The sequence below is a fragment of the Podarcis raffonei genome, chromosome 6, assembly GCF_027172205.1.
Source record: "Podarcis raffonei isolate rPodRaf1 chromosome 6, rPodRaf1.pri, whole genome shotgun sequence".
In the NCBI taxonomy this organism is placed as follows: domain Eukaryota; kingdom Metazoa; phylum Chordata; class Lepidosauria; order Squamata; family Lacertidae; genus Podarcis; species Podarcis raffonei.
The window spans coordinates 18875296-18900935 of NC_070607.1; the positions used below are offsets into that span (position 1 = coordinate 18875296).

General features: G+C 43.9%; 1 protein-coding gene and 1 long non-coding RNA gene across 5 annotated transcripts in view; one reads left to right on the forward strand and one right to left on the reverse strand.

Moving 5' to 3' along the window:
• Positions 1-25640, reverse strand: part of LOC128415378 (uncharacterized) — a 49552-nt gene that overhangs the window by 20154 nt on the left and 3758 nt on the right. The window contains exon 2 of the long non-coding RNA XR_008330923.1: positions 19498-19576. This is a non-coding gene — a long non-coding RNA (uncharacterized LOC128415378). The remainder of the gene's footprint in view (positions 1-19497; positions 19577-25640) is intronic.
• LHX9 (LIM homeobox 9) overlaps positions 1-25640 on the forward strand; it is a 47471-nt gene that overhangs the window by 19245 nt on the left and 2586 nt on the right. For 2 of the 4 annotated variants that reach the window (XM_053391490.1, XM_053391491.1), the window contains 2 exons: positions 16925-17127; positions 20376-20937. In XM_053391490.1, the coding sequence (XP_053247465.1) occupies positions 16925-17127; positions 20376-20633 (461 nt within the window). In that variant the 3' untranslated portion in view covers positions 20634-20937. Of the gene's footprint in view, positions 1-16924; positions 17128-20375; positions 20938-25640 lie in introns of those variants that run through there. The other 2 variants (XM_053391493.1, XM_053391492.1) reach the window with 1 other exon arrangement.

Sequence of the window (25640 nt, forward strand, 5' to 3'; positions counted from 1 at the left end):
ACACCAGAATCACGACCCCCTGTTGTTTGAAAATAGTTGATTTCAGTGAAGGCTTAAGTTCCTGCCTTGGGCAACTTTCGTTAAAGGCTTGGGAGCATCGGATTCGTTGCGATCATTCCTTTTCGCTTCAGAGCGTCTCTCTCGCTCTCTCTCTCCCTCCTTTTTCAAGGAACAAAGCAACCCTCCCTAGAAAATCGCTCTTAAAACAGAGCACTTTTTTCCAGAAGGAGACAAAAGAAAAAGTGTTCAGTGTTTTCTGGAAAGTCATGTTAGTTTGGAGATAGAGAACGAGAGACAGAGCAGATGGAAAAGGCTATACCAAGACGGCGTGCGCTAGTTTAAGGGCTTCCAACTTTTCCCCAAATGAAACTCGGCCCTCATTCGTTTGGATGTCGTGTGTAGGAGAATTTCCCTGTGAATCATGTCCACAACCGGTTAAATATCATAAACTGGATAGGGAGGGGGTGGGGGAAAGAGGAGTCAAGTTGGCGTTGTTCATCTTTTGATGCTTACTCTAATTTGGCTGGAAAAGTGAAAGGCAAAACCCCAAACCACTGGAGTGGGTTGTCCTCAAATTAGACAACCTGCCTCTTTGTGATAACTCTGCTATTTATTGCAGAGCAGATCCGTGTCTCCAAAGGGAGGCAGAAGGGACTAGCCTAGAATGTTGCTGAGTTAATTTCAGAGAATTAAACCTTAATCATGAACACACATGATATCTGCAGAAATAAGGGCCGTTTACATTAATTACAGACAGGATTGTGGTCTGAAGGTCCCATGGTTTTCAACAGGAGAATGAAACACCTGCTTACATCTTTGCCCAAATATATGAATTTATTTTTTTAAGTGCTTAACGTTGGTTAGATCACGTGCAAAATGAATACAGAGCACTTTCTTATTTCAGGATGAAGAAATAAGCAAGTGCTCCAATCATACAGAAATGATAAGCTCAATCTCAGCTTTCCACTCTGTTTCTGATCAGAGTTACTAGGAAGTAAGAATCGCAAGGCAAGAGTGCATTCAGAGAGTCAAGGCTGTCATCCTTCTCCCTTAGTTTTGTTGTTGTCTTCACTAGGCCTGTAATAATAGAGGAACTGGTTTATTTAGAACAGGTGTGGAGAACCTTTGTCCCCCCCCCAACATTAGATGTGAAGGTACTGCCTGTGAAATATCAAGTCAGATAAGCCAGTTAGCAGCACAATCCTATGCATGCCTACCTAGAAGTAAGTCTCATTGAGTTCGGTAGAGCCTACTCCCAAGTAAATGGGTACAGGATTGGCACCTAGGTCATCTTTGCACAATGCCACCTCTCATTTTCCCCACACCTATAATGCAAAGGTAAATCTGACCAAAGTAGGTACCATGTTTAGAAACAGCTACCTTCTGCTTTCTGTTCCCCATTAACAAGATTCTAAAGGATACACAAATAGGGGGAATGAGGTTCCAATGTGCTGTTAGGGGAGTGTGTGTGTGTGTGTGTGTGAGAGAGAGAGAGAGAGAGAGAGAGAGAGAGAGAGAGAGAGAGAACCATCTACTTGGCTGTAATGGGCTACTTTGGATTTCCACCCATCCCAAATGCATCCCTGATCTCTAATTCCTAGTGATGCAAGCTCCCAGGTAAAATTGCAGGTTCCAGATGGAATTCTGTGTATGCATCTTTGGGTGCAATGGCAAAACCCTGGAAGAAAGTTCCACCGAGCTCTATAAAACTTGTTGCCAGTTGTGTGTATAGGACTGCAGCTGAAGTCACATTGAATAAAACGGGACATGCCTTTTGGAAAATGTGCATAGGTTTGCATTGTTACTTAGAACTACAAGCTGACTGCAATGCACATGTGGTCCATTTCCCCATATTATGGTATCATTTGGCTAATTTCTGGGGTGAGGGGCCTCTCCTAGTTTGAAGGTTCCCCCCTGCAGTGGGAAGATCTCCTGTTCATGGGCAAAGCCTACCTGTCGGGCAGCAATGTTAGGGTGCTTTGTTACCTTGGACCACTTTCAAAACATACGGCACATTTTATTAATCACCTGTGCTGCCTTTGCAGTTTTCAAGCAAAACCACAACATTGGCCACTGGCTATGATGTACATTTGATTTTCCAAATGGCTTTCTGTTCTGCTTTCTCTCCTCTTGAATTAATAATGTTGACAAGTGGCACAATGTAAGCCAAGAGGCATTCTTGCAGCCTAATCTTTGACCTGTTTACTTGGAAAAGCCTACTGAGTTCAACAGGACTTCTTCCCAATAGAAGAAGCACATATCAGGCCATAGCCTGATGCTATGGATGTTGAGTTAGACTTAGTTCTAGGTCTGTGTCCAGCCTTTCCATTACTTTTGAATGTGCCCTTTGGAGCTTCAGGTCAAGGAGCTGATTCCTTCACATGGTCCAGCTGGGCTCTTGTCATGCTTGTTTTCAGATTCCTCTCTTCCCCAATTCACCTTTGCATTTTGGGTTGATATATATGCAGCGTGTGAAAATGGCATGACAATTACAGTGGTACCTTGGGTTACATACGCTTCAGGTTACATATGCTTCAGGTTACAGACTCCGCTAACCCAGAAATATTACCTCGGGTTAAGAACTTTGCTTCAGGATGAGAACAGAAATCGTGCAGCAGCGGCGCAGTGGCAGCAGGAGGCCCCATTAGCTAAAGTGGTGCTTCAGGTTAAGAACAGTTTCAGGTTAAGAACGGACCTCCGGAACGAATTAAGTACTTAACCCGAGGTACCACTGTATTGTTATGATATTGTATAATTGAACCAGCGCCTTTAAGGCTACGTCCCAACGGACGCATGTGGATCAGCCCTCACTGAACACGTTCCTTTTGAGTGAAACTTGTGCAGGATAGGTTCAGAAATATTCAGATCTAGGGCACCAAATCCTTTCACATGGCAATAACAGCCTAAACCCTCTTCTTCCCGTGATCAATGGCTCCCTGCATGATGGATTAAGGGGTTTAACAGAACAGAACAGAAAGGAGATAACTGAAAGGCAGACTGGGATTGGCTTATTTCTTTATTATTATTATTATTTTTAAAAGGCCTTGCTGAGCAGAATTTATGTGGCCGTTGACCTCGACTCCCCCACCCCTTTCGGGTGTTGTAGCTAAAACAGAAGTAGTAACATTTTCCACCAATAAAAAGATTGCTGTCTCCTCCGAAATTCTAACTCCCAACATGCTGGGATTTGTCAAAAGAATGTAGCAGTGACCTCTGGTGGCTTCTGCAGGGAGAAGCCTTTCTCAGAGAGAGGAGGCAGAATATTTATTTTAAAAAACGTAGGGTTTTTTTTGTGTGTGTGTGTGTGTGTGTGTGTGTGTGTAGGAGCTGTCTGTTGCTGCTGCATTGGCCTTAAATGTGAGAGACAGCGAAGAAAAGATGGCACATTTTAATAGGCCAACTTTCTCTTGTTTGCCAAGCTGCCTTATATCCAGAGCAACGTTCAGAAGCTGACTGGATTTGAGGCTGTTGTGTGTGTTCAGACTTTGAGGGGTTTGCGTGCTTTTCATGTGTTGTGTAGAAGGAGGATTTTTGCCAGGTATGCTGCCCACCCAACTATAGTGGTGAGGCAAAGTGACCTACCCAGGTCAATTATAAAATAATCGGAGAAAGTTCTGTTTCCCTTAATGAGCTAGATGCCAACTGTTCCTTTCCTAGGAAATGTGGCTTCATTCAGATCCAGTTTTAAAATGTACATTCGTAAAAGTTCTCTACAGATCAGACCAATAACTCTGGCCCACTAGTTCATTTTATCCAATTCTCAGTGGCAGCTGTGTTACTCCAGTGGCGTAGCGTGGGGGGTGCAGGGGGGGCCGGCCGCACCGGGCGCAACATCTGGGGGGGGCGCACTCGCACTCGCAGCTCTCTGCCCCTACCGGGTTAGGGGGCACAAATTACTTGCCTTGCCCCGGGTGCTGACAACCCATGCTACGCCACTGGTTACCTCTGGTTCTAGGATGTGAATATTTTTGTTTTTGGTTTTTTTAAAAGAACATTTTTATGATATAACAAGGACAACAACAAATGTCCTTCCTGAGGCACTCCTTTAGGATGTGAATATTTGAATTATTTATTTTTAAAGAAGAGAAGTGTGAGTTGAGGAGGCAGAGGGAAAAGCTAGCAAAAGGCTCTGTCCCATTTGAGACGGTACACTTTCCTACAATCTTTGGGAGCAGTGCCTATAATTCCCTGACAACACTTCTGCCATGTTTTGTTAGTTTCCCATCTAGATGTCATGATTTACCACCTGGCTGCTTTGTGAATAAGAGATCTCCCTGGCCTAGAGCCTGTGAGCTGGAGTGCTGCTTTTATACAGCATCAACTTGCATGATGGTTCAGGTTCCAAGAGCATTTCCACCCATGACGTGAGGTTTGTCAAGTGCAGTGGTCTGTTCATGTGTCTTTTAAACCGCGGATTGATGTGAAACTGCTTAAGGTGTGGAGAAAAATATTTTTACTTGCCACATATCAAATTTTTGTTGTAAAGGGGCAGCCGGATTTAAAAGCTGCCAATCCTACATGATGTGACTATAATCTGTACATAAATATGAAGTCACAGGGATAAAGCCTAACCTACAGCTAGAATATCCATTGGGGTTTTAAAAAGGTGCCTTTTTCTGCTTTTAATTCCACACAAACAGCCTTCGTATGCAAACTATGAATAACAAGCACAAGAATAGCTCTAGGGTGCTTCCTTGTATGAAAGCATCACATGTGAAAACATGGTTGGGGTACTACAGTCCTGTGTAAGCATGCCTACTTGGCTGGGAGTAAATCCCATTGAACTCAGACAAGCTCTCATCTAACATATTGGGCTGCATAGCTGCAGCCCTGTGATCACTTATTCATCATGCTAACAAAACTATTAGCCTGCAGATCTGCTTAACTGGAAGTAAGCCCCATTGAAGCCAATATGATTTAATTTCTGGGTAGGTATGGCTTAGGTTCGCGTAGCTGATCTCTTTTCTCATGAAAATAAGTTTTCAAAGTAGGGTGGCTAGATGAAAAAGGAAACTGGGCTCCTACCCCTTTGATGGTTGTGGGGCAGAAGTAATTCCCATTGGTGCATCTTGATTGACAGGCTGCACCTACTGAAATTCCTTCTGCTACAAAGACAGAAAAAAAGGTTTCTATTTCATCTAGTCATCTTAGTTAAATATATATATATTGGTGTGCGCGCACACACCATATAATATGTAAGGTAAAACAATTAACATGCCAGCTAAAAACCGAACAGCAAAGCTGATTGTTTATGAATGTTTTCACCTGGTTTTGGGAGGAATCAAGTAAGGAAGTAGCAGCTTGGTTGATTTTTCCTAGGTAGGGAATTGCAGGAGGCTGAAAAGGCTTTAAGTAAGGTGGCGTGATGCCAAAGATGCCAGGATTCCTGAACCTTTAATAGTTGTATGGAAGAGGGGATTCCAGTGGGGTAGCTTGTCATGCAAAAGCCACACCTGCTGATGTCACCTCTGCAGGACAATAACAGGTCTGTCTCACCTGGCCTTTGTTCACCAATGGCTTTCACATCTGGGGGGAAAAACAGAGAATAACAGAGCAAACTCTAGCCCACCCCATTTTATTGTCCTGATCTGAGCAGCTTTGGAGGTCATATTCACTGGGCTCAACCCTCCATGTTAATACTGAGCTCATTCTCTAAATACAGGCTATTTCGTAGTCAAAAACAGCCACAGCCACACATGAGAAGGAAGTTATCAGCATGCTTGAGAGAATCCTAATCTTTGTAAAAGTAGAACAAAGGTTTTTTGGTGGGGGGAACCCTAAGTGTGCAAGCGTAGACCAGCACATTATGATAATGCTCAGCAATGCTGAGCTACTGCGGGGAGGGGGAGGGAACAAAATGGAGTCTCCAGAAATAAAGCCGGATTGGAAGCCTGAATAGTAACACTCTGCACTGCAATAATTTGTTGTAGGTCTCACTTGTGGGCCTTAATTCTGAGTAAACACACACGCAATCAGGTGGCAAACATTGTAGATGGAGTTATTTTTAAATTAGGGTTTTCTCCATTTTCTGCTTTAGTTCTATGTTTTTTAAAAAGAGGACCTTTTTAAAAAGGTATGTGAAAAGAGGACTTGCAGTCCAGTTTGCAGGCATGCCTGCATGAATGTACGGAAATGTGTATAGGATTGTAGACTCCTGAATATAATTTTTTAGGACCGCAGTCCAAGTGAGCTGGTTTGTTCTAAAAAGGGATACCAAGTGGTTTAAAATAGATTTAATATAGGGAGGGGGAAGTTGAAAGCCATTCAACAAAACTGGAAAAGATTCTACTCATCATGATACCTGGATTTAATAAACTCATACTGCTGTCATCCCAACCTTTTCTTTTTAAAAAAGGAATGCAACATGTTGATCCGAGGAGCAAAATATTATAATTATGAGGGGGAGGGAAGTGTGTGCACGCACACGTGTGAAGGGATCGTCCATACTTCCTCTTGTGCCATGCCTGGAAAGCATGGGTCAGAGTGGTTTTCCTCTTGACCAGCTCCTTTCCGAAGGGAAAATCTGCTTCTTAGTGATAGGTCAGAACAAATGGCAATGGGAGGGGACACGATTGAGGGGCTCTGATTAAGTGCTAAAGAGTGGTTTCCCCAGGGTGGGGGGAAGCAGCAGGACAAGAGGAAGTGTGGGTAAGTCCTATATAGCTTCATGAAGTTTGATCCTAAATGCTTTGCTCAGAGAATGTGTCTGCTTAGGACGGCAGCCTCAGATTATGTCCACCTTGTGCTTCCAAGGAAGGGTTGGGATGAATGAAAAACATAGCACACGGAGGTGACTTTAAATTGCTCCCTGCGGTGCCAGTCTCTGTTGTGCAAGGCATTCAAATTCTATAGCAAGGAAGGATTGCCAACTTTTCTGCCAGTCCCTATAGTTTTGACATCAACCATAGCTTCAACGGCAAACATAGCAAATGATGATGCTGATCTCCGTTCTACAAAAAGGCTCCAGCTGCTGATTTTTACAGCTGTTAAAGGCACAAGAGCAGGTCTGGCCAACCCCCCACTCCTCTAGTATGTGTGGTCAGTAGGAAACTTAAATTGAATAGTGAACATCTGCAGGGGCAAGGAGAAAGTCACTCCGCCTTCTTGGTCACACTCTGCATGCAAAAATCAATGCGTTCAGCTAGGCTTAACTCTGCAATGGATTGTGATCTTGCACTATAGTAATATTTTATTGTATACTTGTGCAGCCAATGTTAGTTATTTCTGTGATATAGCAAGTGTGGGGGGGCATGTGTGAACCCTAAGCATAAATGTAAGGCCTCTGCCATATTATGTGATGTGTATTATATGTAGTGTTTTTACTTGGAGACTATTTGTGACAATATATTGTCCAGAGCTGAAAAATAGCACAAAGGCAGGTGCCTATCACTCCAAAGTCCAGGCAATTTCCTTTTCCCGACAAGGTGTTACAAAGGCATTGCTTTAGAAGTCTCCTTTTAATTGAGAGTGCAGTAACTTTGTAGCTGAAACCTGAGAAGATTGTGCAAATGCCAAAAGAATATATGGCACCAAAAGCTGCAGAAGAACTTGAGAGACTATTGTTAAGTGACCTGCAGAAGGTCTCAGGTGGAACCTCTTCATTACATCTTCATTAGGCGGGACAAAAGTTGCAGGGATCTGCCTGAGACTATAGAGCTAACGTTCGTAAGAGTAGACATTAGTGGTCTAGATATACAAACAGTCTGAGCTGGTATCAAGCGTCTAATCCTGATGCAAAGTAGCAAAAGATGGCAGTGAAATATGCGGTGTGGCAGAGACACCTCCCTAACAGGCTGTTTGTTACAAATGTTACAGGCCAGAGAACCTGTGGTCCTCCAGATGTCATCATCGATGACTGGCGGACTTCCTGGCTCTGGTTGGTGGGAGATGGAGTCTAGAAGGATCTGAAACAGGTCCCTCATCCCTGCCTACAGGGCTTCAAGAAAGCAAAGGGTCTATTTGCATGACATTTCTGTTTGTAGAATTACAGAACGTTTTGTAGATGGGGAAGCGGGGGAACGGCACCTTGTTTTCTCATACTCTAGGGAAGCCTGGCTCAATATGTGGCCCTCCTCAATCAAATGCAGCACACCAGCTGCATCATGTGGCTCGACACCTCCTTTGACCTTGCAGTTTTGCGAAGGAGGAAAAACAGCCGGTTGCTTGAGCCTGCAGGGGATTGCCACACGTGGCTGGATATTGATGGATTGGTGCTTGAACTTGGGGTGCTAGATTTAAATCTAGAGAACATCCATAGCTCAGTGGCAGAGCCTTTGCTTTGCAGCCAGAAGGTTCCAGGTTCAACCCCCAATAGCAATTCCAGGTAGGACTGGGAATGTCACCAATTGGAAACCCAGGACAGCTGCTGCGAGTCAGTGCAGACAATACTGAGCTGGATGGATCAGTGCTTTGACACGGTAGAAGGCAGCTTCCCAATGTTCCTATCGGTCAGCCCTTCTGTGTGGTCGGCCACAGCTTCTTTTCTTGCCCATTCCCTACCCAGCCTTGTTTTCTTCCCCCTTCACAGACTTCCAGGTGTGCCACACAGCAAGCAGGGGGGGGATGCATGTCAGAGCTGGGAGGGATGGGGCAGTGTGAGCTGCCCCCTGCCTGCCACATTGGGATTTCAAAAGATATGTGAATGTCTCCAGCTCTGAATTTGAACCCATGATCCCTTTACCAAATGCTCTGCTCTTCTAGGCTGAAAAGGAAATATACGGAGGACAAGGTGTTGTTCTTAAAATAGTTTTGGAAGGGAACCGACAGGGTGAAGTCCAACTTTCCTCAACCTGGTGCCCTCCAGATGTTTGGGACTCCAACTTCCTTTAGTCCCAGTGAGGGATGCTGAGGACGATAATGAAAATGTGAGTTTGAGTCCAACAACAGAAGGCCGCAGGCATCCCTAGCCTAATTGCAGAACATGCAACCTGGTGCTGTGCCTTCTCATCACAGTTCCGCTATTGCTGCTTCTCTGGAGAGGAGAAAGCTCCTGGGTTAGAATAGTGGAACTCTAGAGTTCGAACGGACCCAAAGGGTCGTTGAATCCAACCCCCTGTAAGTCCTGAAGACCTTCTCCGGTACAGAAGGCATTCCATTTCTCCTCCTGGCCAGGGCATCTCTATTTAAAGTAGTGTTGCCTCCAAAGAAAGGGGTAGGTAGGGGAGACCACTGCCTCTGCCTGTCTTGAGAAGAGAACAGATGCCATCTTCTAAGCAGTGGGATTTAGATGGGAACAGTCTGGAAACAGGATTTCCGGAAAGGAACTAGCTCCCAAATAATACAAAAGGCTTCTCCGTTCCAGACAGTGCCACTACGGATGCTTAATCTGGCCCATGCAGTGCCAATCAGAGATACTTTCGAATGAAAGGCATCCATCAAGCAGCCAACTCAGGGTGTTTCTGTGCAAGAGGGAGCTCTAACCTGGCATCAGCCACAGTCCTGTCTTGGAAACACAGCGGGCAAGAGAACCAAGCAGGATAAGAGCCCTTGTAGCCAGCTAAGTTCTTTTTTTAAAAAAATTTAAATTTAATTCTTGCCTGCCCCCCACCCCTGGAAACCAACATAGAAATGCAGAAAACTGAGTAGAAGTATAAGAAATGGAGAGGAGCTGAAATGGACAGATTTTCCCCATCCCTGCCAATACTCCTGGTTTTCTATTCTCCCCTCCAACATTCAAGCAGCAATCTATGGGCAATGAGCATGTTAAGTCTGCACTGGGCTGTTCACTCCACCTACTCCAAGTGTCTTTTTAAAAACAATGTTGTACTTCTGAAACCTGGGTTTTTTTCTTGAGTCTGCTGATAACCACCCTCTTTTCTTGAGAATGGAGGATGCCCTTTTGGCTATCCAATGAGTTTGCTATTAGTCCATAGTAAAGGTAAAGGGACCCCTGACCGTTAGGTCCAGTCGCGAACGACTCTGGGGTTGCAGCACTCATCTCGCTTTATTGGCGAGGGAGCCGGCGTACAGCTTCCGGGTCATGTGGCCAGCATGACTAAGCCGCTTCTGGCGAACCAGAGCAGTGCACAGAAATGCCGTTTACCTTCCCGCTGACGCGGTACCTATTTATCTACTTGCATTTTGACGTGCTTTCGAACTGCTAGGTTGGCAGGAGATTAGTGCATAGTATTTGCAATATTTCTACGCTGCTATTTGACCATATGATTCCCAAGGTGTCTTACAGCTCATCAAACTAAAATGATATTATATTTTAAGTAACGTACACTTGAAACATCTGAACTGAAAATAGTGTTTTTTTAAAAAGTATTCCTCATCCCTTGGTCAATCTGTAGAGAGAAATGCTCTAGTTTCATCTCTAGGATGTGCAACGTAGAAGAAGGGACAGACAGGTAGTGGAAATGGGTTGACATTATACTCCTTTTCATAGAATCATAGAATTGTAGAGTTAGAATGGACCACAGGGGTCATCTAGTCCAACCCCCTGCAACAAAAGATTGTTCTGCGCAATATGGGGCTTGGTCACACAATCCTGAGATTAAGAGTCTCATGCTCTACTGACTGAGCATGACTGGAACTCTACAAACAAATTAAGTGGGGCGATAGTGTCACATTAGCTCTGACCTCAACTATTTTGTCTATGGAAAGCCCCAAACATGCTAAAAATAAGTCACACAACCATCTAGAGAAATAAGAGGAACTGATTTAGAACGGATAGTCGATTTTAATTCTGTACAAAACCAGCCACTGCATCATGAAACCTAAAACAATATTCTCAAAAGGGTTAGGTTTTTGGGAAAAACAGTCTATCGCAGTCCATTGTTTCATGGGTCTTTAGTTGCTACAGACATTGTAGCTTATCTTGCACCGCTAAAAAATGAATAAAACGAGCTGGTAACCTACAAAATTAGCCGTCTTCTAACACCCTGATCCTATTATGTGGAAAGATTCCCTGTAGAGATCAACAGGACTTGATATCATGCAATGCATTTAGGAATTGGAGTGGGGGGAGCAGATTTGTTTTAACTATTTAGCATGAAAAATTAGATCACTTTTCAGGATCTGTTCAATGTGGGAACAGCTAGAGAGACTTCAATGGTCCTGCTTATGTCACATAGCGTACAATGAGAATTAAGTTTAATTGAAATGATTGGCTCTAAAGGAATTTAATTAGTCCTTATTTAAAGCATGTGTGAGTGTGTGTGTATCATCTGATTTGCACACAGAGAGACACCTTGGACTGCTTCCCAACAGTTGGCTGGATTTATTCACAAAGCTTAAGCCAACCCCCAACCCCTGAGAAAAAGCTGGAAAAGCATACATTATACTCTGCACATTACATCAGTCCATGGAGGCTTAGATTTTACAGTTTATATATTAAAAAGAGGCAAAAGCATCTCACATCTGCATTTACCCTCTCCTTCCAAAAGGAAAAAAAAATAACCTGCAGCATTTTAAAGCTGCTTTTCTCAGCGCCACTGTGAAAGGCTGGCTCAAGTGCCCCATGCATTCAAATAATCCCCGAGACCATGAAAAAATTGCTTTAAAGAAAATACAGAAGAGCCAGAGCTTTTAAAGACGCTTTCACTACATGAAGAGGCAAGGCATTTTTTTAATTGTAAAAATCTAAACTTGAAACTGTTTGCTTCTTCAGCAGTACAGTGGGAAAGTTTATATATATATATATATCTGAAGGATGTTTAAGAAAAGGAACCAAGTGGGCAGAATCAGGTTTGGTAGCTGTAAGCAACTGAGGAAAGCTGACCTTTGTTGCACCTTCGCAAAGAAGGTGGTTCACAGCAAGCTGGAATACAGTGATCCCCAGTACAAAGTTTAAGAACCATTATGTTACATTAAAGTTGACAATGCTATCTCTTTGCAGTCAGTTTTTCCATGGTTTCTAATTAATATATGTATCAGTTTGGGGCTGCAGTTCATGCACACTTACCCAGGAGTTAAGTCTCACTGAACTCAGTTGAGCCTACGTCTGGGTATGCATGCACAGCTTTGTGCTGTTAGTGCACAACCAAATTTCTCAGACGCCCTGAGTTCGTCCACTTTGCTTGTCCCATGCCTAGAAAGCTGAACGGTTTTCTGTTCCCCCTGCTGCTATTCCTGGAGAAGCCTGCTCTTTGCTGCTGAATCGGAGCCAACGTCAACCTGTGGGAAACCCTACTGGCGTTTGCTCCAATTCGTCAGTAAGGAGTGGGCTTCCCGGGGAAAGCAGCAGAACAAGAGGAAGTGTGGAGGAGCTTCCTGTGACACTGGTTATTCTTCTTCCTGTTTTATCAGTGCTGGAAACTGAAGCAGGAGCTTCCACACTGGACTTTTTCTCTAGTACTACCACCTATTCATTTGTGAATCCAAACTGTAGGTGCTTTGAGATGGGGACTTAATACTGTAAATGGATTGCTGAGATATTGCAAGTTTCCCTTGGGAAGTGCAAATCTGGATTAAAATGAGAAGAAGAAAAAACAGGCTGGTAATTTTTAATGACAATAATTTTGCGTGGACCTTGCAAAAAAGGAAAGAAAGGTGCATGCATGAGGAGCACCCATTCCCCAGAATAAACACCCATGTGGATGCAGCTCCAGCCCTGGAGATGTTTCTTATGCAAATCAGAGTCCCACCCCTTCCTCAAAGAGTGAGTCATAGCTGCAAAAGTGACTAATCCTAGGCAATAGACCAGAGCTGTACAAACTTTTCATGTTGGTGACACACTTTTTAGACATGCATCATTTCGCGACATGGGAATTCAGTTTTGCTAGCAAACTGGAGGTTAAACTAACCCCTTTCCAGCCCCGGGAGGAGCATGGGGAGCGTTCGCGCGACACACCTACACACTGCAGCCGACACGCTAACGTGTCGTGACACACAGTTTGGCAACCTCTGCACTAGACTATCAGGGATGGGTGCATGAGAGCATACAGTGAGAGAGAATCCATGCATGTGTGTGTAGGATTGACCCATCAGGCCAACTGCTGTCGGGAAAAGACGGGCAATGGATGGGCAAGGGTGAATGAGGCTTGTGGGTGTATGTGGACCTTGTGGCACACATTTGTGTTCCATATGTGGCAGGGAAGAGCCACCAATCAGAAGGTTACTTCTGTGCAGGTGCTACATACTCTGGCTGCATATGAACCAGCCTTGGGAAAGACTCTTATGCCTGAAATAACCTTTCCTCCATTGGTGTAGGTAATACTGTGCTAATGATCTGACTTGGTGTGATCTAGTTTCCTAAGTGTTGTGGGGGCAGGCATGAGCCAACAACTCACGTCTGTTTCTTACCCCCCCCCACAGGACTTTTGATGCCACAGCTGTGTGTGAATTGCTTACAGGGTTAATTCCACCCTAGAATCCTATACTGTACAAAACATCTCTTCATCACTTCATAATCTGACCTGGTTTAGTATGCATGTAGGCCAGGCTTACAGAACTGGGATCTGTCAAACTGAGTAAGATTACTGGTCTCTCCCCCCCCAAAAAAAAATCTCTGGAAGGCAGTGAAACAAAAAGATGTGCCCAGCTCCCAGTGGCGTAGCGTGGGGGGTGCAGGGGGGCCAGCCGCACCGGGCGCAACATCTGAGTGTGGGCGCGCTAATCTAGTGGAAGAGACTCGACTGCTAAAATCCACGGGTTAGGGGGTGCAAATTACTTGCCTTGCCCCGGGTGCTGACAACCCACGCTACGCCACTGCCAGCTCCTGATAGGCTGCCCTTAACGGCAGCCAGTCTGCACTTGATATCCAGGCTTGTAATTTGCACAGGCCTAGTATATAGCATCATTACACATTGCAGAATTCTTATTGCCAGTATAGGTTTAGGATGCAACTTGAATGGTAATCTGAGATGCAGGCTGTTTTACTTAGAATGCACACATGCCGGGAGTCACAGCTCATCGCGTGTACACGAAACCGACCAACCATGTTTTTAATCCTAAAGACATAGAATCGGCCACAAGGGTCATCTAGTCCAAGCTCATGCAATACAGGAATCTTTTGCCCAACATGGGGCTTGAACCCACAATGCTGAGATTAAGAGTCTCATGCTGTACCAACTGACTATCCTAGGATGTGGGAGTCTACATGCCAGTTTCTTGAAGCTGCTGCTCAAACTTGCTGGTAATGTTTGTGTGTGTGTGAGGGATAGGGAACCCTTCCTGAAGGTCACATTCCCTCATCTGCCACTTTTGAGGGGAGGCACATCCCAGGGGAGGTGCAGCCAAAGGCAAACGTGGGCCGAGCAATGGGGGCAACACTGGCAGGGCTACATTCCAGCCGCACGCAAATCACAGGTTTCTGTGTGCGCTCCCCTCATGTACAGCTCCTCCGTCCTCCACTCAGAGCAAGATGCATTATCAGAGTTGCAGAGCAAAAGCTCTTGTGTAAGCATGCATCCAGGGAATGCCTGTCGGATTGCAATGCTTGTAGTTCTACGTATGGCAGGTGCAGGTGGAAGGAAGATCCAGTCCTGGCTTTTGCTGTAGTTCTGGGAGGCAAGGAATCATAGAATCATAGCTGGAAGGGACCACGAGGGTCATCTAGTCTAAACCCCTGCAATGTGGGAATCTTTTGCCCAACGTGGGGCTCAAACTCACAGCCATGCGATTAAAAGTCTCATGCATGGAAGAGGAGAAACTGGGTGCTTGTTGACACCTCCTACATTTCCGAGGCCAAGGGGAGGAGAATTTAAGAGAACTAAAGGGAGAGACAGGGCAGAGGTCATGTTTAAGCCTCTGTGCTGGTGCTGGAGTAACCCTATTATTATTATTATTATTATTATTATGTATTTATTATTATTTTTTGAATAGGACATCCCTATTTTAATCAGAGAAATGTTGGGCAAACTTCTGGGGAGCGGTGGTGGTTGTAGGGAGGTTAACTGCTCCCGTCACTTTTGGCCTCCTCCTTCTCTGGTGCAAATTGCCCCCTCCTGTGCCAGGTAGAGAAAGTGGGTCTCAGGATGTCAGCAGCACATGAGAGGGCTGTGCAACGTTCAGTTCTTGCCACAGTTGGCCGATTTCTGTGAGTGAATTTTCCCTCCCTTTTGCTGTTCAAAATGCTGAGCGAGATTTTAAACAATTCCTTGGGAACACGCTGCAAAGCTCTTCCTCGCCCCCGGGGAAGAGGCTTCCCTTAAATAATAATGCAAAAGGAGTGAAACCTGGCAGGCTTGTTCTCAAAACACCGGCTCCCTTAACAGATGTGGAAGCAGTGAACATAATAAATGTTTAAAACAGGAAAAGGCCAAGGTGGACCCTTTGGCACTTCCGCCTAAACAGCACTTCTCCCCCTGCACCCACAAGTGATTTCGCTTACTATTCTGGGGTTTAATGTGAAATGAAATGGGAGAATTATGGACTGTACCACTTCTGTCTCAGCATTTTGCTGGTGGAGCCTCTCTCTCTCTCCCTGGCCACTATCACACCACACATTTAAAGCACCATGATACCACTTTAAACAGCCATGGCTTCGCTCAAGGAATTCTGGGAGATGTAGTTTGTTAAGGGTGCTGAGAGTTGTTAGGAGACCCCTGTTTCCTCAGAGTTGCAGTTCCCAGAATTCCCTGAGAACGGAGACTGTCCGATAAATCACTCTGTGAACTGCAGTTCTGTGTGGGGAATGGGGTCTATAGCCCCCATAATTCTTCGGGGGAAGCCATGACTGTTTAAAGTGGTATCATGGTGATTTAAATGCACGGTATAAAACATGGGCGTAGCCAGGATTTATTTTAGGGGGACAGGCTTTATGTTGGGGAGGGAGGCAGAACTGAGTTATCTGTGACCGAGTTATCTGAGTTTTGTTAAGTATTTTTAATATGTTTACTTGATTTGGGAGAGGCAGCTGCCCCCCTGCACTCCCCTAGCTATTTCCATGGAGTGAAAATGGCCTCCATGTCATATTTCTTAATGCTTCCCCATGTTAAGAATAAAACAAAATGCTTCCCTACATATTGTAAGCTAATGCTTCAGGGAGAGGTCTATGTCAGACCATCCACATGCCCCTATTTTCTAGAGACAGTCACAGATTTACAGAAACTGTCCTGGTTTCTGATTTGATCCTGGAGTGTCCCACTTGTCCTTAGGAAGTCCCTATTTTCACCAGAGAAATCTTGGAGGGTATGGATGTAGGCGACCCCTGAGCCAAGGAGATGAATAACTATACAACCTTTAGAAGACATCTGAGAGCAGCCCTGTATAGGGAAGTTTTTTAATGTTTAACATTTCATTATGTTTTTATATATGTTGGAAGCCGCCAGAGTGGCTGGGGCAACACAGTCAGATGGGTGGAGTATAAATAATAATAATAATAATAATAATAATAATAATAATAATAATAATAATAAGGATGTCCCTATTTTCATCGGAGAAATGTTGCAGGGTGTGCTATGTTAAATCTTTCTCTCGGATACATTAGTATATTACATTCAGGCACCACCTTTATTCCTATTTTAATCCTGCAAGAGCATTCAAAAATGCACTTCCCCTTACCTGTTGTCTGAAGTGTGGCAGTCCAATACTGTACCACCTTATCTGGCATGACATATAGATGTGCTCTTTGCAGAGGGTAGTAATAATACTGCATTCAGGCAATGTAACATACCACAGTATTATATGGGCCTGGTAAACATGTAATCTCATACTTAGCGGAAATATATTTGCCGTCTCTTCTCCCTTATCTTTTAAAAAAAGGTTTAGGAACATAGGAAGCTGCCTTATATTGAGTCTGACAATTGGCCCATATACCTCATTATTGTCTACACTGACAGCTGTCCAGAGTTTCAGGCAAGGGTCTTTTCCCAGCCCTACCTGCAAGTGCCAGAGCTTGAACCTGGGACCTTCTGCATGCAAAACAGATGCTCTCCCACTGAGCTATGGCCCTTCCCCTCCATGGCACCTGCTTGCTTGAGATGTTCATGTAGGATCTCCACCCAACTCTTTGGGCGTTTTCTGTGGCTTCTCCAAACAGGTTGCAATGAGAACGAGGCAGACCACCTGGACAGAGACCAGCAGCCTTATCCCCCATCTCAGAAGACCAAGCGCATGCGCACTTCTTTCAAGCACCACCAGCTCCGCACCATGAAGTCCTACTTTGCTATTAACCACAACCCAGATGCCAAGGACCTCAAGCAGCTTGCCCAGAAGACGGGCCTAACTAAGAGAGTTCTGCAGGTAAGAGCCTTCCGTTACAAAACTTCCCCCCTCCACTTCAAAATAGCACATCCCTTACTTCCAATGCCTTCCATCGCCCTTGTGCTAGGCTTCATTGAGTTGTGTCCCTCCATAGATACAGAGGGTTCAGGGCTAAACATGTATACCTTCAGATCCAAATGCACCCAGGGAATGCTCAAGGGAAGCATGATGCTACCCTCCAGGGCCAACACCTCCCAGCGCAGAAGGGGCATCCAGCCCTCAGAAGAGCAGATATTCTGTTCTTATCAGGGTAGGACCTTCATGTAGCGTCCTTCTTAACCGAAACAGGAACTAGTAGGCTTTGTTGAAGGCAAATGAAAGTTACAATCCTTGGGCATCCAGTCAAGCCATTGAGTACAAACTTTTGTTTCCCCTTGTAGTAATTTTTCTTTATGGAAGTTCCCCATTTTTTTTGGTCCGTTAAGGGGCCTCCCTATTAAACAGAATAGAGGGCTGCTATGCATGATCAGCAGCCCCATGTGACACATCTGTTGCTGGATTGTACCATTTTAGAATGTGGGCAGGGGATAGATTTCCTCAATGTCCTTCCAGAAAAAAATAACTTGTCTCCACATATAGAGCTAGCATGTCAGGGAGGAGGTGCTAGCTTGGTCTTCTTCCTTACATGCTAATTTTCACTCTGCTTGGGGCGCATTCAAACATTTGACCCTGCTACTCCTGAAGCCAATAGTAGTCTAATCCAGCAAGAGATAAATCTCACAGGTTTGCTGATTATGTAGGGAAAAAAATCCACCTTTAACCTGACTTTTCCCACAAACTGAGCATTTCTTAGGAATGTTTCCCACTGATCAACTTTGGGTTATTCTTGGGAATGTGATAGATCTGAGGTCTGTCTACTGAGTTACTCAGTGAAAATAAATGATCACCATGCAAGAATGATAATTAGACTCATGGCGGCTTCCTCCCATTTGTAAAAAATAAATTAATCATACCTTTAAATTGCCCATAGTTTATCGTATCTTGTAAGCCAGCTTCGTAGAAACCATCAACCACCACCATCACCAATGAATGGAAGATATTTAAATAATAATAATAATAATAATAATAATAATAATAATAATAATAATAATTTATTATTTGTACCCCGCCCATCTGGCTGGGTTTCCCCAGCCACTCTGGGAGGCTTCCATAGAAACCAAAAAACACTAAAATATCATACATTAAAAACTTCCCTGAACAGGGCTGCCTTAAGATGTCTTCTGAATGTCAGGTAGTTGTTTATCGTTTTGACATCTGATGGGAGGGCGTTTCACAGGGCGGGTGCCACTACCGAAAAGGCCCTCTGCCTGGTTCCCTGTAGCTTTGCTTCTCGCAATGAGGGAACCGCCAGAAGGCCCTCGGCGCTGGACCTCAGCGTCCGGGCAGAACGATGGGGGTGGAGACGCTCCTTCAGGTATACTGGGCCGAGGCCGTTTAGGGCTTTAAAGGTCAACACCAACACTTTGAATTGTGCTCGGAAACGTACTGGGAGCCAATGTGGTCTCGGCGGCAGCCCCCAGTCACCAGTCTAGCTGCCACATTCTGGATTAGCTGTAGTTTCCGAGTCACCTTCAAAGGTAGCCCCACGTAGAGCGCATTGCAGTAGTCCAAGCGGGAGATAACTAGAGCATGCACCACTCTGGCGAGACAGTCCGCGGGCAGGTAGGGTCTCAGCCTGCGTACCAGGTGGAGTTGGTAGACAGCTGCCCTGGATACAGAATTGACCTGCATTGATATGCAAAGGGAAAGTAGTGGCTGAGCAAAAGCAGTAACTCACCTGATAGTGAAACAGAATGCAAAGAGTGTAAGAAAAGTAGTTCATTATTGGGAGATAGTTTCTTTCTCTTTGCATTTCTTCTTCATGTTTTAAAATGTCTGTGTAAGTTAACCACCCCAAATGCAACTTTTAGGGCTGTGTCCAAAAAAAAAGTTAACCAGTTAGCACAAGGACTTCCGCTTGCACAAAATAAATTCCCTTCCCTGCACCCCACTCCTCTGTTCTGAGGGTTCTTCAGACCCCCCCAGAAGTAATTTGGGAGAGTTGGGGGGGTAGGAGAGGAGGGAAAGCACCATTGTACAGGTGGAAGTCCTTGCACTGATGGGACCACTTTGGTGGATAAAACACTGAGGGCTGGATTCAACTAAATAGTTGCATGAATGTGAACCCGAGCAATGAGTTCTGGAGAACCCCCAGAACAGTTTGTGGGGGGTTTGGGGTGGGAGGAGTTCCATCTGGCAAGCAGGAATGCTTGGGATGACAGGAGACACTGAATTCCACCCTAAGAATTGTGTTTGGGGTAGTAAACCCAGATATTGTAGCAGAGATGAGAAAAGAGCTAAGGTACATACCGATCAACGCAATGATCTTCTAGCATGAATAGTTGAGCAGAACTTCTCAGGTCAGTTTCCAGCAGTGCTTCACCGTATCCTGGAGAAAGACATGGATTAGTAGCTATAGATTTCGGCTTAGCATTCTAAACAGAACAAATCTAAGCCAAAAAATAATGACTCCAATTATGATGTGGATCGGTGGTTTTCCAGCTGTGTCCCAGGGAAGCTGGGACTTCGTAGGAGCACATCAGAGGTTCCTTAGGGAGAAGGTCAGTAATGGCAAGCAAGCTTTTCTGAAAGGTGGCTTGCCTGCCTCTACCAAACTCTCTCTGCAATGCACAGTTGCAGGAAAGTATTGTGTGTTGGTGTGTTTTGAGGGGCATTTTTACGATGTAAAAATGATACAGGGAGCCTGAGCTTTTAGCTAAGCTTAAAAGTGGGTGGATGAGTGGGTGCGGATTATAGATTTCATCAAGGCCCTCCCCCCATGTAATCTGAGCACTGCCCTCTCAGTTCAGACGAAGCAATGAAGGTGCCACAGCCGCCTCGGTAGTGCTGTGCCTGAAGTGACCATGCCCTAGGATCAGCCACAACACACAGGGGCCAGAAGGCATTTCCCATAAGACAAGCTGGTATCAAAAGAGTTAACTGATGGGTGGAAAGCCTGGAAGAGAGGATTTGCTAATAATACTTATAAAAGGGCCACCGAAACACCCCTTAAAATGCATTAAGCTGCCACGAAAGAGAGAGAAACGGAGAGATTCCTGCAATGCAGTGGGTTGGACTTAGATGACCCTCGGGGTCCCTTCCAACCCTACAATTCTATGATTTCTATGAAAACCATCAAAATCAAAAGGCAAACATTGGTAAAGAAATCAACTGGGATTGGTTTGCAGGTTTGGTTCCAAAACGCACGAGCCAAATTCAGAAGGAACCTTTTGCGGCAGGAGAATGGGGGTGTTGATAAAGCTGACGGCACGTCGCTTCCGGCCCCGCCCTCAGCAGACAGCGGCGCTCTCACTCCACCCGGCACTGCGACCACTTTAACAGACCTGACCAATCCCACTATCACTGTAGTGTCATCAGTGACCTCTAACTTGGACAGCCACGATTCCGGAAGCCCCTCACAAACTACCTTAACAAACCTTTTCTAACATTTGACTTTTAAAAAAAGAGAAATATTCTTACTTTTTTCTTCTTCTTCTTCTTTCTCCATTATTATTATAATTATATTATTAATAATATTATTTGCAAGACTTTTTATTTTTTGAAAGAAAAACAAACCCACAAAATGTTTGGGGAAAACCAGCTTGGTCGGTAGCATCTGCAGCCACTTGGTAAATGAGTTTGCAGTAACAGACTTCTGTTCTACAACTACGTATTCTTTGTCTCTAAATTGTCTTTGGAATTTTTTTTTAAACCACTGCCTAATTAAAGGGAAACTATTGAATCATTCTATTAAGTGCCTCTTAAAATTGTATGTTCCTTATTTCCAGATTATTTTTTTTATGGGGGTGGGTGAATGGTTACCATGGAAGTCAGAAAATTGTGTTATTTAAAAAAAAAGGCATGGATTGTTATCCTCAAACTTATTCTTAAAGAACATATAAACATGTCAGAAATTCCTGTCGGTCAAATAAGGTTGAGGTGTTTTGGTGCCTGAGAAAGAAAGTCTGGCAGTAAAGGTCAGCAAATTCAGCACCCCCAAATCTGCCACCTGAGGCAGTTGTTCCCTTCTGCCACATAACAGGGCTAGGCCTCCCATTGACATCAGCTGAACATAATTCTATGTAAATGAGGATAGGTCACACCGTCCATTTAAAGCACATGACTTTCCCCAGAGAATCCTGGAGACTGCAATTCATTAAAGGTGCTGGGAACTATAGCTCTGTGAGAGGTAAATTACAGTTCCCAGGTTTCTTGCGGTGGTGGGGAACTGTGAGTGTTACAGTGGTATAAATGTGCTTTCAATGTATGGTATGCATGTGGTCCAACTTGCAGCCTCAAAAGCTGCCTCTGAATTGGAGATAGGGAACCTGTGGCCCTCCAGATGTTTGGACTGCAGCTAGGGCTGATGGGAGTTGGAGTTCAACAACTTCTGCTCTAAATCCGACTCATTTACAAAAGTGCAGACAGGTAGCTTCTGCAATTAAAATAGATGTCAGGAGTATATACCTCTTAACAGTTTGCAAGTCACAATGACATGTGTGACGGCTGAGCTTATGTCAGATATTCTCCTCTTTCCTCTTTGGTCCATGGTGGCTCACTTTTCCAACTCATTTGCCAGTTGTATCAGAGTGGCGGTGTGTGCTGACTTGCCAACCCGGCAGGCAGCTGACAGATGGTGCTGTCCAAAGAGAGCCACCGAAGGCGGAAGGGGAAAGTAGCTACTGCATAGGATGTGAACTGGGGTGCAGACAGATGACTAGGTACTAGAGAGTCAATACTCACAGAGAGTTCTTTCACCCTGAGGTCATCTCCATATTACTTAGAATAATGATTCCTTCCACCCCGCCTCAGGTATAGGGCTATGGTAAGAGATCTGTGTCTGCCTTCCCCCTCAAACATGGGAATATCAAGAATCCTGGAGGTAGGGCTGATTTGCAAGTAAACATGGGTCTCAACCCTTCAAATACCACCATCTGCACCTTGACTTGTAGATGGTCTGTGCTTTTAATATCCTGAGGTCAGTATGTCCTCACTCTGGCCTAGACTTCTGTGGCCAGTCAGTTTTTTTTAGTATAAAACACTGTGGCCATTTTCAATCAACACCAGTATATCACCACTGAAAGATTGTATGGGAACAACTTTAAGTTTCAGGTTCCTAATCCTCATTTTGTAGCAGGGGCAACTTAAGTGATGCCCTCCAGAGATTGATGGGACAGCATCAGCCACCATCAGTTGATGGGAGCTGGGCTCCAAAAACATATATAGGTCACCAATGCTGGCTATTATTTTATGATCAGGACATTTAAATTTTGTTGCTTTTTATTTTCTATGCAGACAAAACCCTTGTAAGATTTTTGTTAATGCATAATGGTAGGGTTTTTTTGTTGTTGTTTTGTTTAATTGAAGTTTGCACAGTTATTATCAGGCCTAATGTAGGTGAGTTAGGAAATCAGATGAGGAAAGTGTGTCCTGGGTAGGGTGGAGTATAAATCCAAGAAACTACAAAATCAAGTCTTCACATATTAGCGGTCACTGGTGGGAAGTCCTACAGACTTTCTTAGATGGATGGTTGGGTCCAGCTCAGGTCACTAGCTAGTGACTTGAAGTCCAGATCCAACTTCCCACTACCACATTTTCATCAAGAATGTGTAGAAAGTTTCCCCAGAGTTTCCCTAGAAGGAAGTGACAATTTGTTTTCAGAAGTTGTGTCTGTGTGAGAAAGACTCCACAGTTCAATTATACAACTCTTTGGTATGTTTAAAACCCCAGCTGAGTTTACGCACTTCATAGCTGTGAAGTTCCTACTGCTTAGACAGCATCAACTTGACTTTCTTCTAACATACCCATTTTAGATGCAACCCCCCTGATTCTATGCACACTTGGGAATAATCCTAATTCAGATGAGTGGGATTTACTTCGGAGCCACATGAGCAAACTCCTAGGGGGCAGTGTGTGAGTGTGTCTTCGCCCCCCATAAAATATTTGAGGGGGCCACGCCCCCCCCAATTGATGGGCATTGCCATTCAAATGGTGTGTGTGCACTGTGGCATGTGATCAATTATTCTGGGTGGAGCTAACCTCCCCCCCCCAATATTTTATTCAAGTTGGCACCCCTGTTCGGAGCAAACAAATATCCGATCAAGATTTCATTGATTTAGAATGGAACAAATAATTGGCGCACTCCACACAAAACTAAACAGTTTGGGTCCCATTGATTTCAGCAAGAGAGTTAAATCTGTCTCCCACAGAACTACTAGGAGTCTTCATTAGGTTTAGCTTTGGCTGGATCATTCCTAAAATTGGAGGGCCAGTGCATAGAGCTTGCATCATCTGGGTAGTCTGAGGACAACATTTCTTCATAGCAAGCCTTGGTATTATAAAAAGGGCTATAGTCCTCTATATGCTTGCTTTGGGCTAGTTCCATTGAAATGAATTAGATTGCTCTGGGTTAAGAGGCTTGGGGATGGCGGCTAAACAATTGAAGATTGAAACGTTTCTGAGCTGGGGTTTTCTTCTGCTGCTGAAATCCAGCATACATGAAACACTTTTAATTCCTAATGGGACTGGCTGGAACATACCTGAGATTAGGGAGGAGGTGCTGTTGGTTTTTCTTTTACAAAATCACAAACACAATTCTGGCTCGAGTGTTCCTACCCACTATTAAGGTAACAGATGGAAATAAGCAAAATATAATTTCTTAAGACGTTTAAAAGCTGATTCCAGTATCTTGTATTCATTGCTGTTTTGAGCATCCTTCTGATTTTTTTCCCATGAGATGGTGTCTGTCTGCCACTTTAATGTATTGACGTCAAAAGGCACAAACCAGCAAATGTAAGACTGCAGCTGTATGCTTGCCTAGAAGTCAGCCCACTTGAACTTAGTGGAGCTTACTTCCAAGTAAACATGCATCAGACCTGGTTAAACAAGGCCCATTAAAATCAACAGAACTTCAGCTAGTTGTTACTAAGTTCTGTTCCGTGGCTTCCAAAGGAGCGAGAATCATGGCAAACTTTTGCTAAACGGTGCCCTCTATAAATCGTCAGTTCATATCTCTATCTATGCGTGTGTATACTTGTATTTATATAATTAAGCACACTACCATGTACATTGATAGACACACTGGCTACATATCCAAGCATGTTGAACCCATTTAAATTAAAGGGCTCTGTGCTAAATCTAGCTTTTTCCCTTAAAAAATAATGTAGAAGAAGAGAAAATGCATTGGGGTGGGGATTTAACCCCTAGGGATTTAAAGCTGGCAATCATTGAAGCTGCCAAACTCAGAAGCCTTGTGGATGCATTGCTAATTGGAAATACCTTTCCTAGTTTACATTTGCAAGTGTTTGTTTTTATTTTTTTTTTAATTTAAGCTAAAAGTCTGAATGGTCTGGGCAGTGGTGAATGTTCATTTGTATCCTTTATTCCAGTAACCCCCTAATTAGACACGGGAGACACTCCAGAACCAAACCAAAATCCACCAAGAAGATATTGCTTTGGGTGGATTGTTAAGATTAACTTTTGCACAAGTACTTTGGATTTTACCCCTTCCTCCTCCTCCTCCAAACCTCCCTTCAGTAGAATCTCCTTTTTCATTTTAAATTTTATTTTTTGGTATTAAAAAAAAGGAATTCTTTTTTGTTGTTTTCTACTAATGCGTGGATACATACTGACACTTCACTGCCCACATTAAAGTGCATTATTGTAACTTTTGCTCAGGGTTTTTAGAAAATTAGCACAGAAAAGTAGCTTATTTTTTAAAAAAAACAATGGAAGAGATGTTAACACTGTAACAGAGGAAAATGTGTCTTTGTCGTTATATATTTAGCAAGTGTGGTCATCATCTTCTAGAACGCTTAAGGCTTGCTGACCTGAAGCGTGTTTAGATGGAAGTAAGTTCAAATGACTTGAGTGGAATTTACTTCCAAGTTGATACATTTAGGATTGAGGTGCCAACCTTGGACGTTTCCTGTTTCTCTTACCTTATGGGCATTTACCACTAACCAGACCAAACAACCTTGGAGAGGCTGAGATCTTTATTAATACACTTTTACAGGTACAAAAAAAAAATATTGATACTTATAAATTTTGTTCTTTGACAGAACAACTATATGGTACTATAGATCTACTTTATTAAGTAGACTAATTATAACTCAGTTCTACAATGTGCCTTATGCGATAACTTGGGAGTAAGCTTGTGGGGGAAAAAATCAGGATATATATGTGTTGTTTGTTAAATTAACTGTTTTAAGCCCTTTTGACACCTCACTAGTTTTGTACTGTTTTACCTCTTATTTCTGAAACTCTTTTTATGGTGTATATCCTGGTAGAGGGGACAAACATGTCATAGAAAGCAGTTGTGCACTCTTTCGGATATAGTTGATAAATTCAATAATCTTATATATTGAGCTTCGTGTTTCTAGTACAGTTAAGTGGTCTAGCAAACTTGTCCATGTTTCTTTGTTTTATTGAGAAATGCATTGTATAGAAACTAT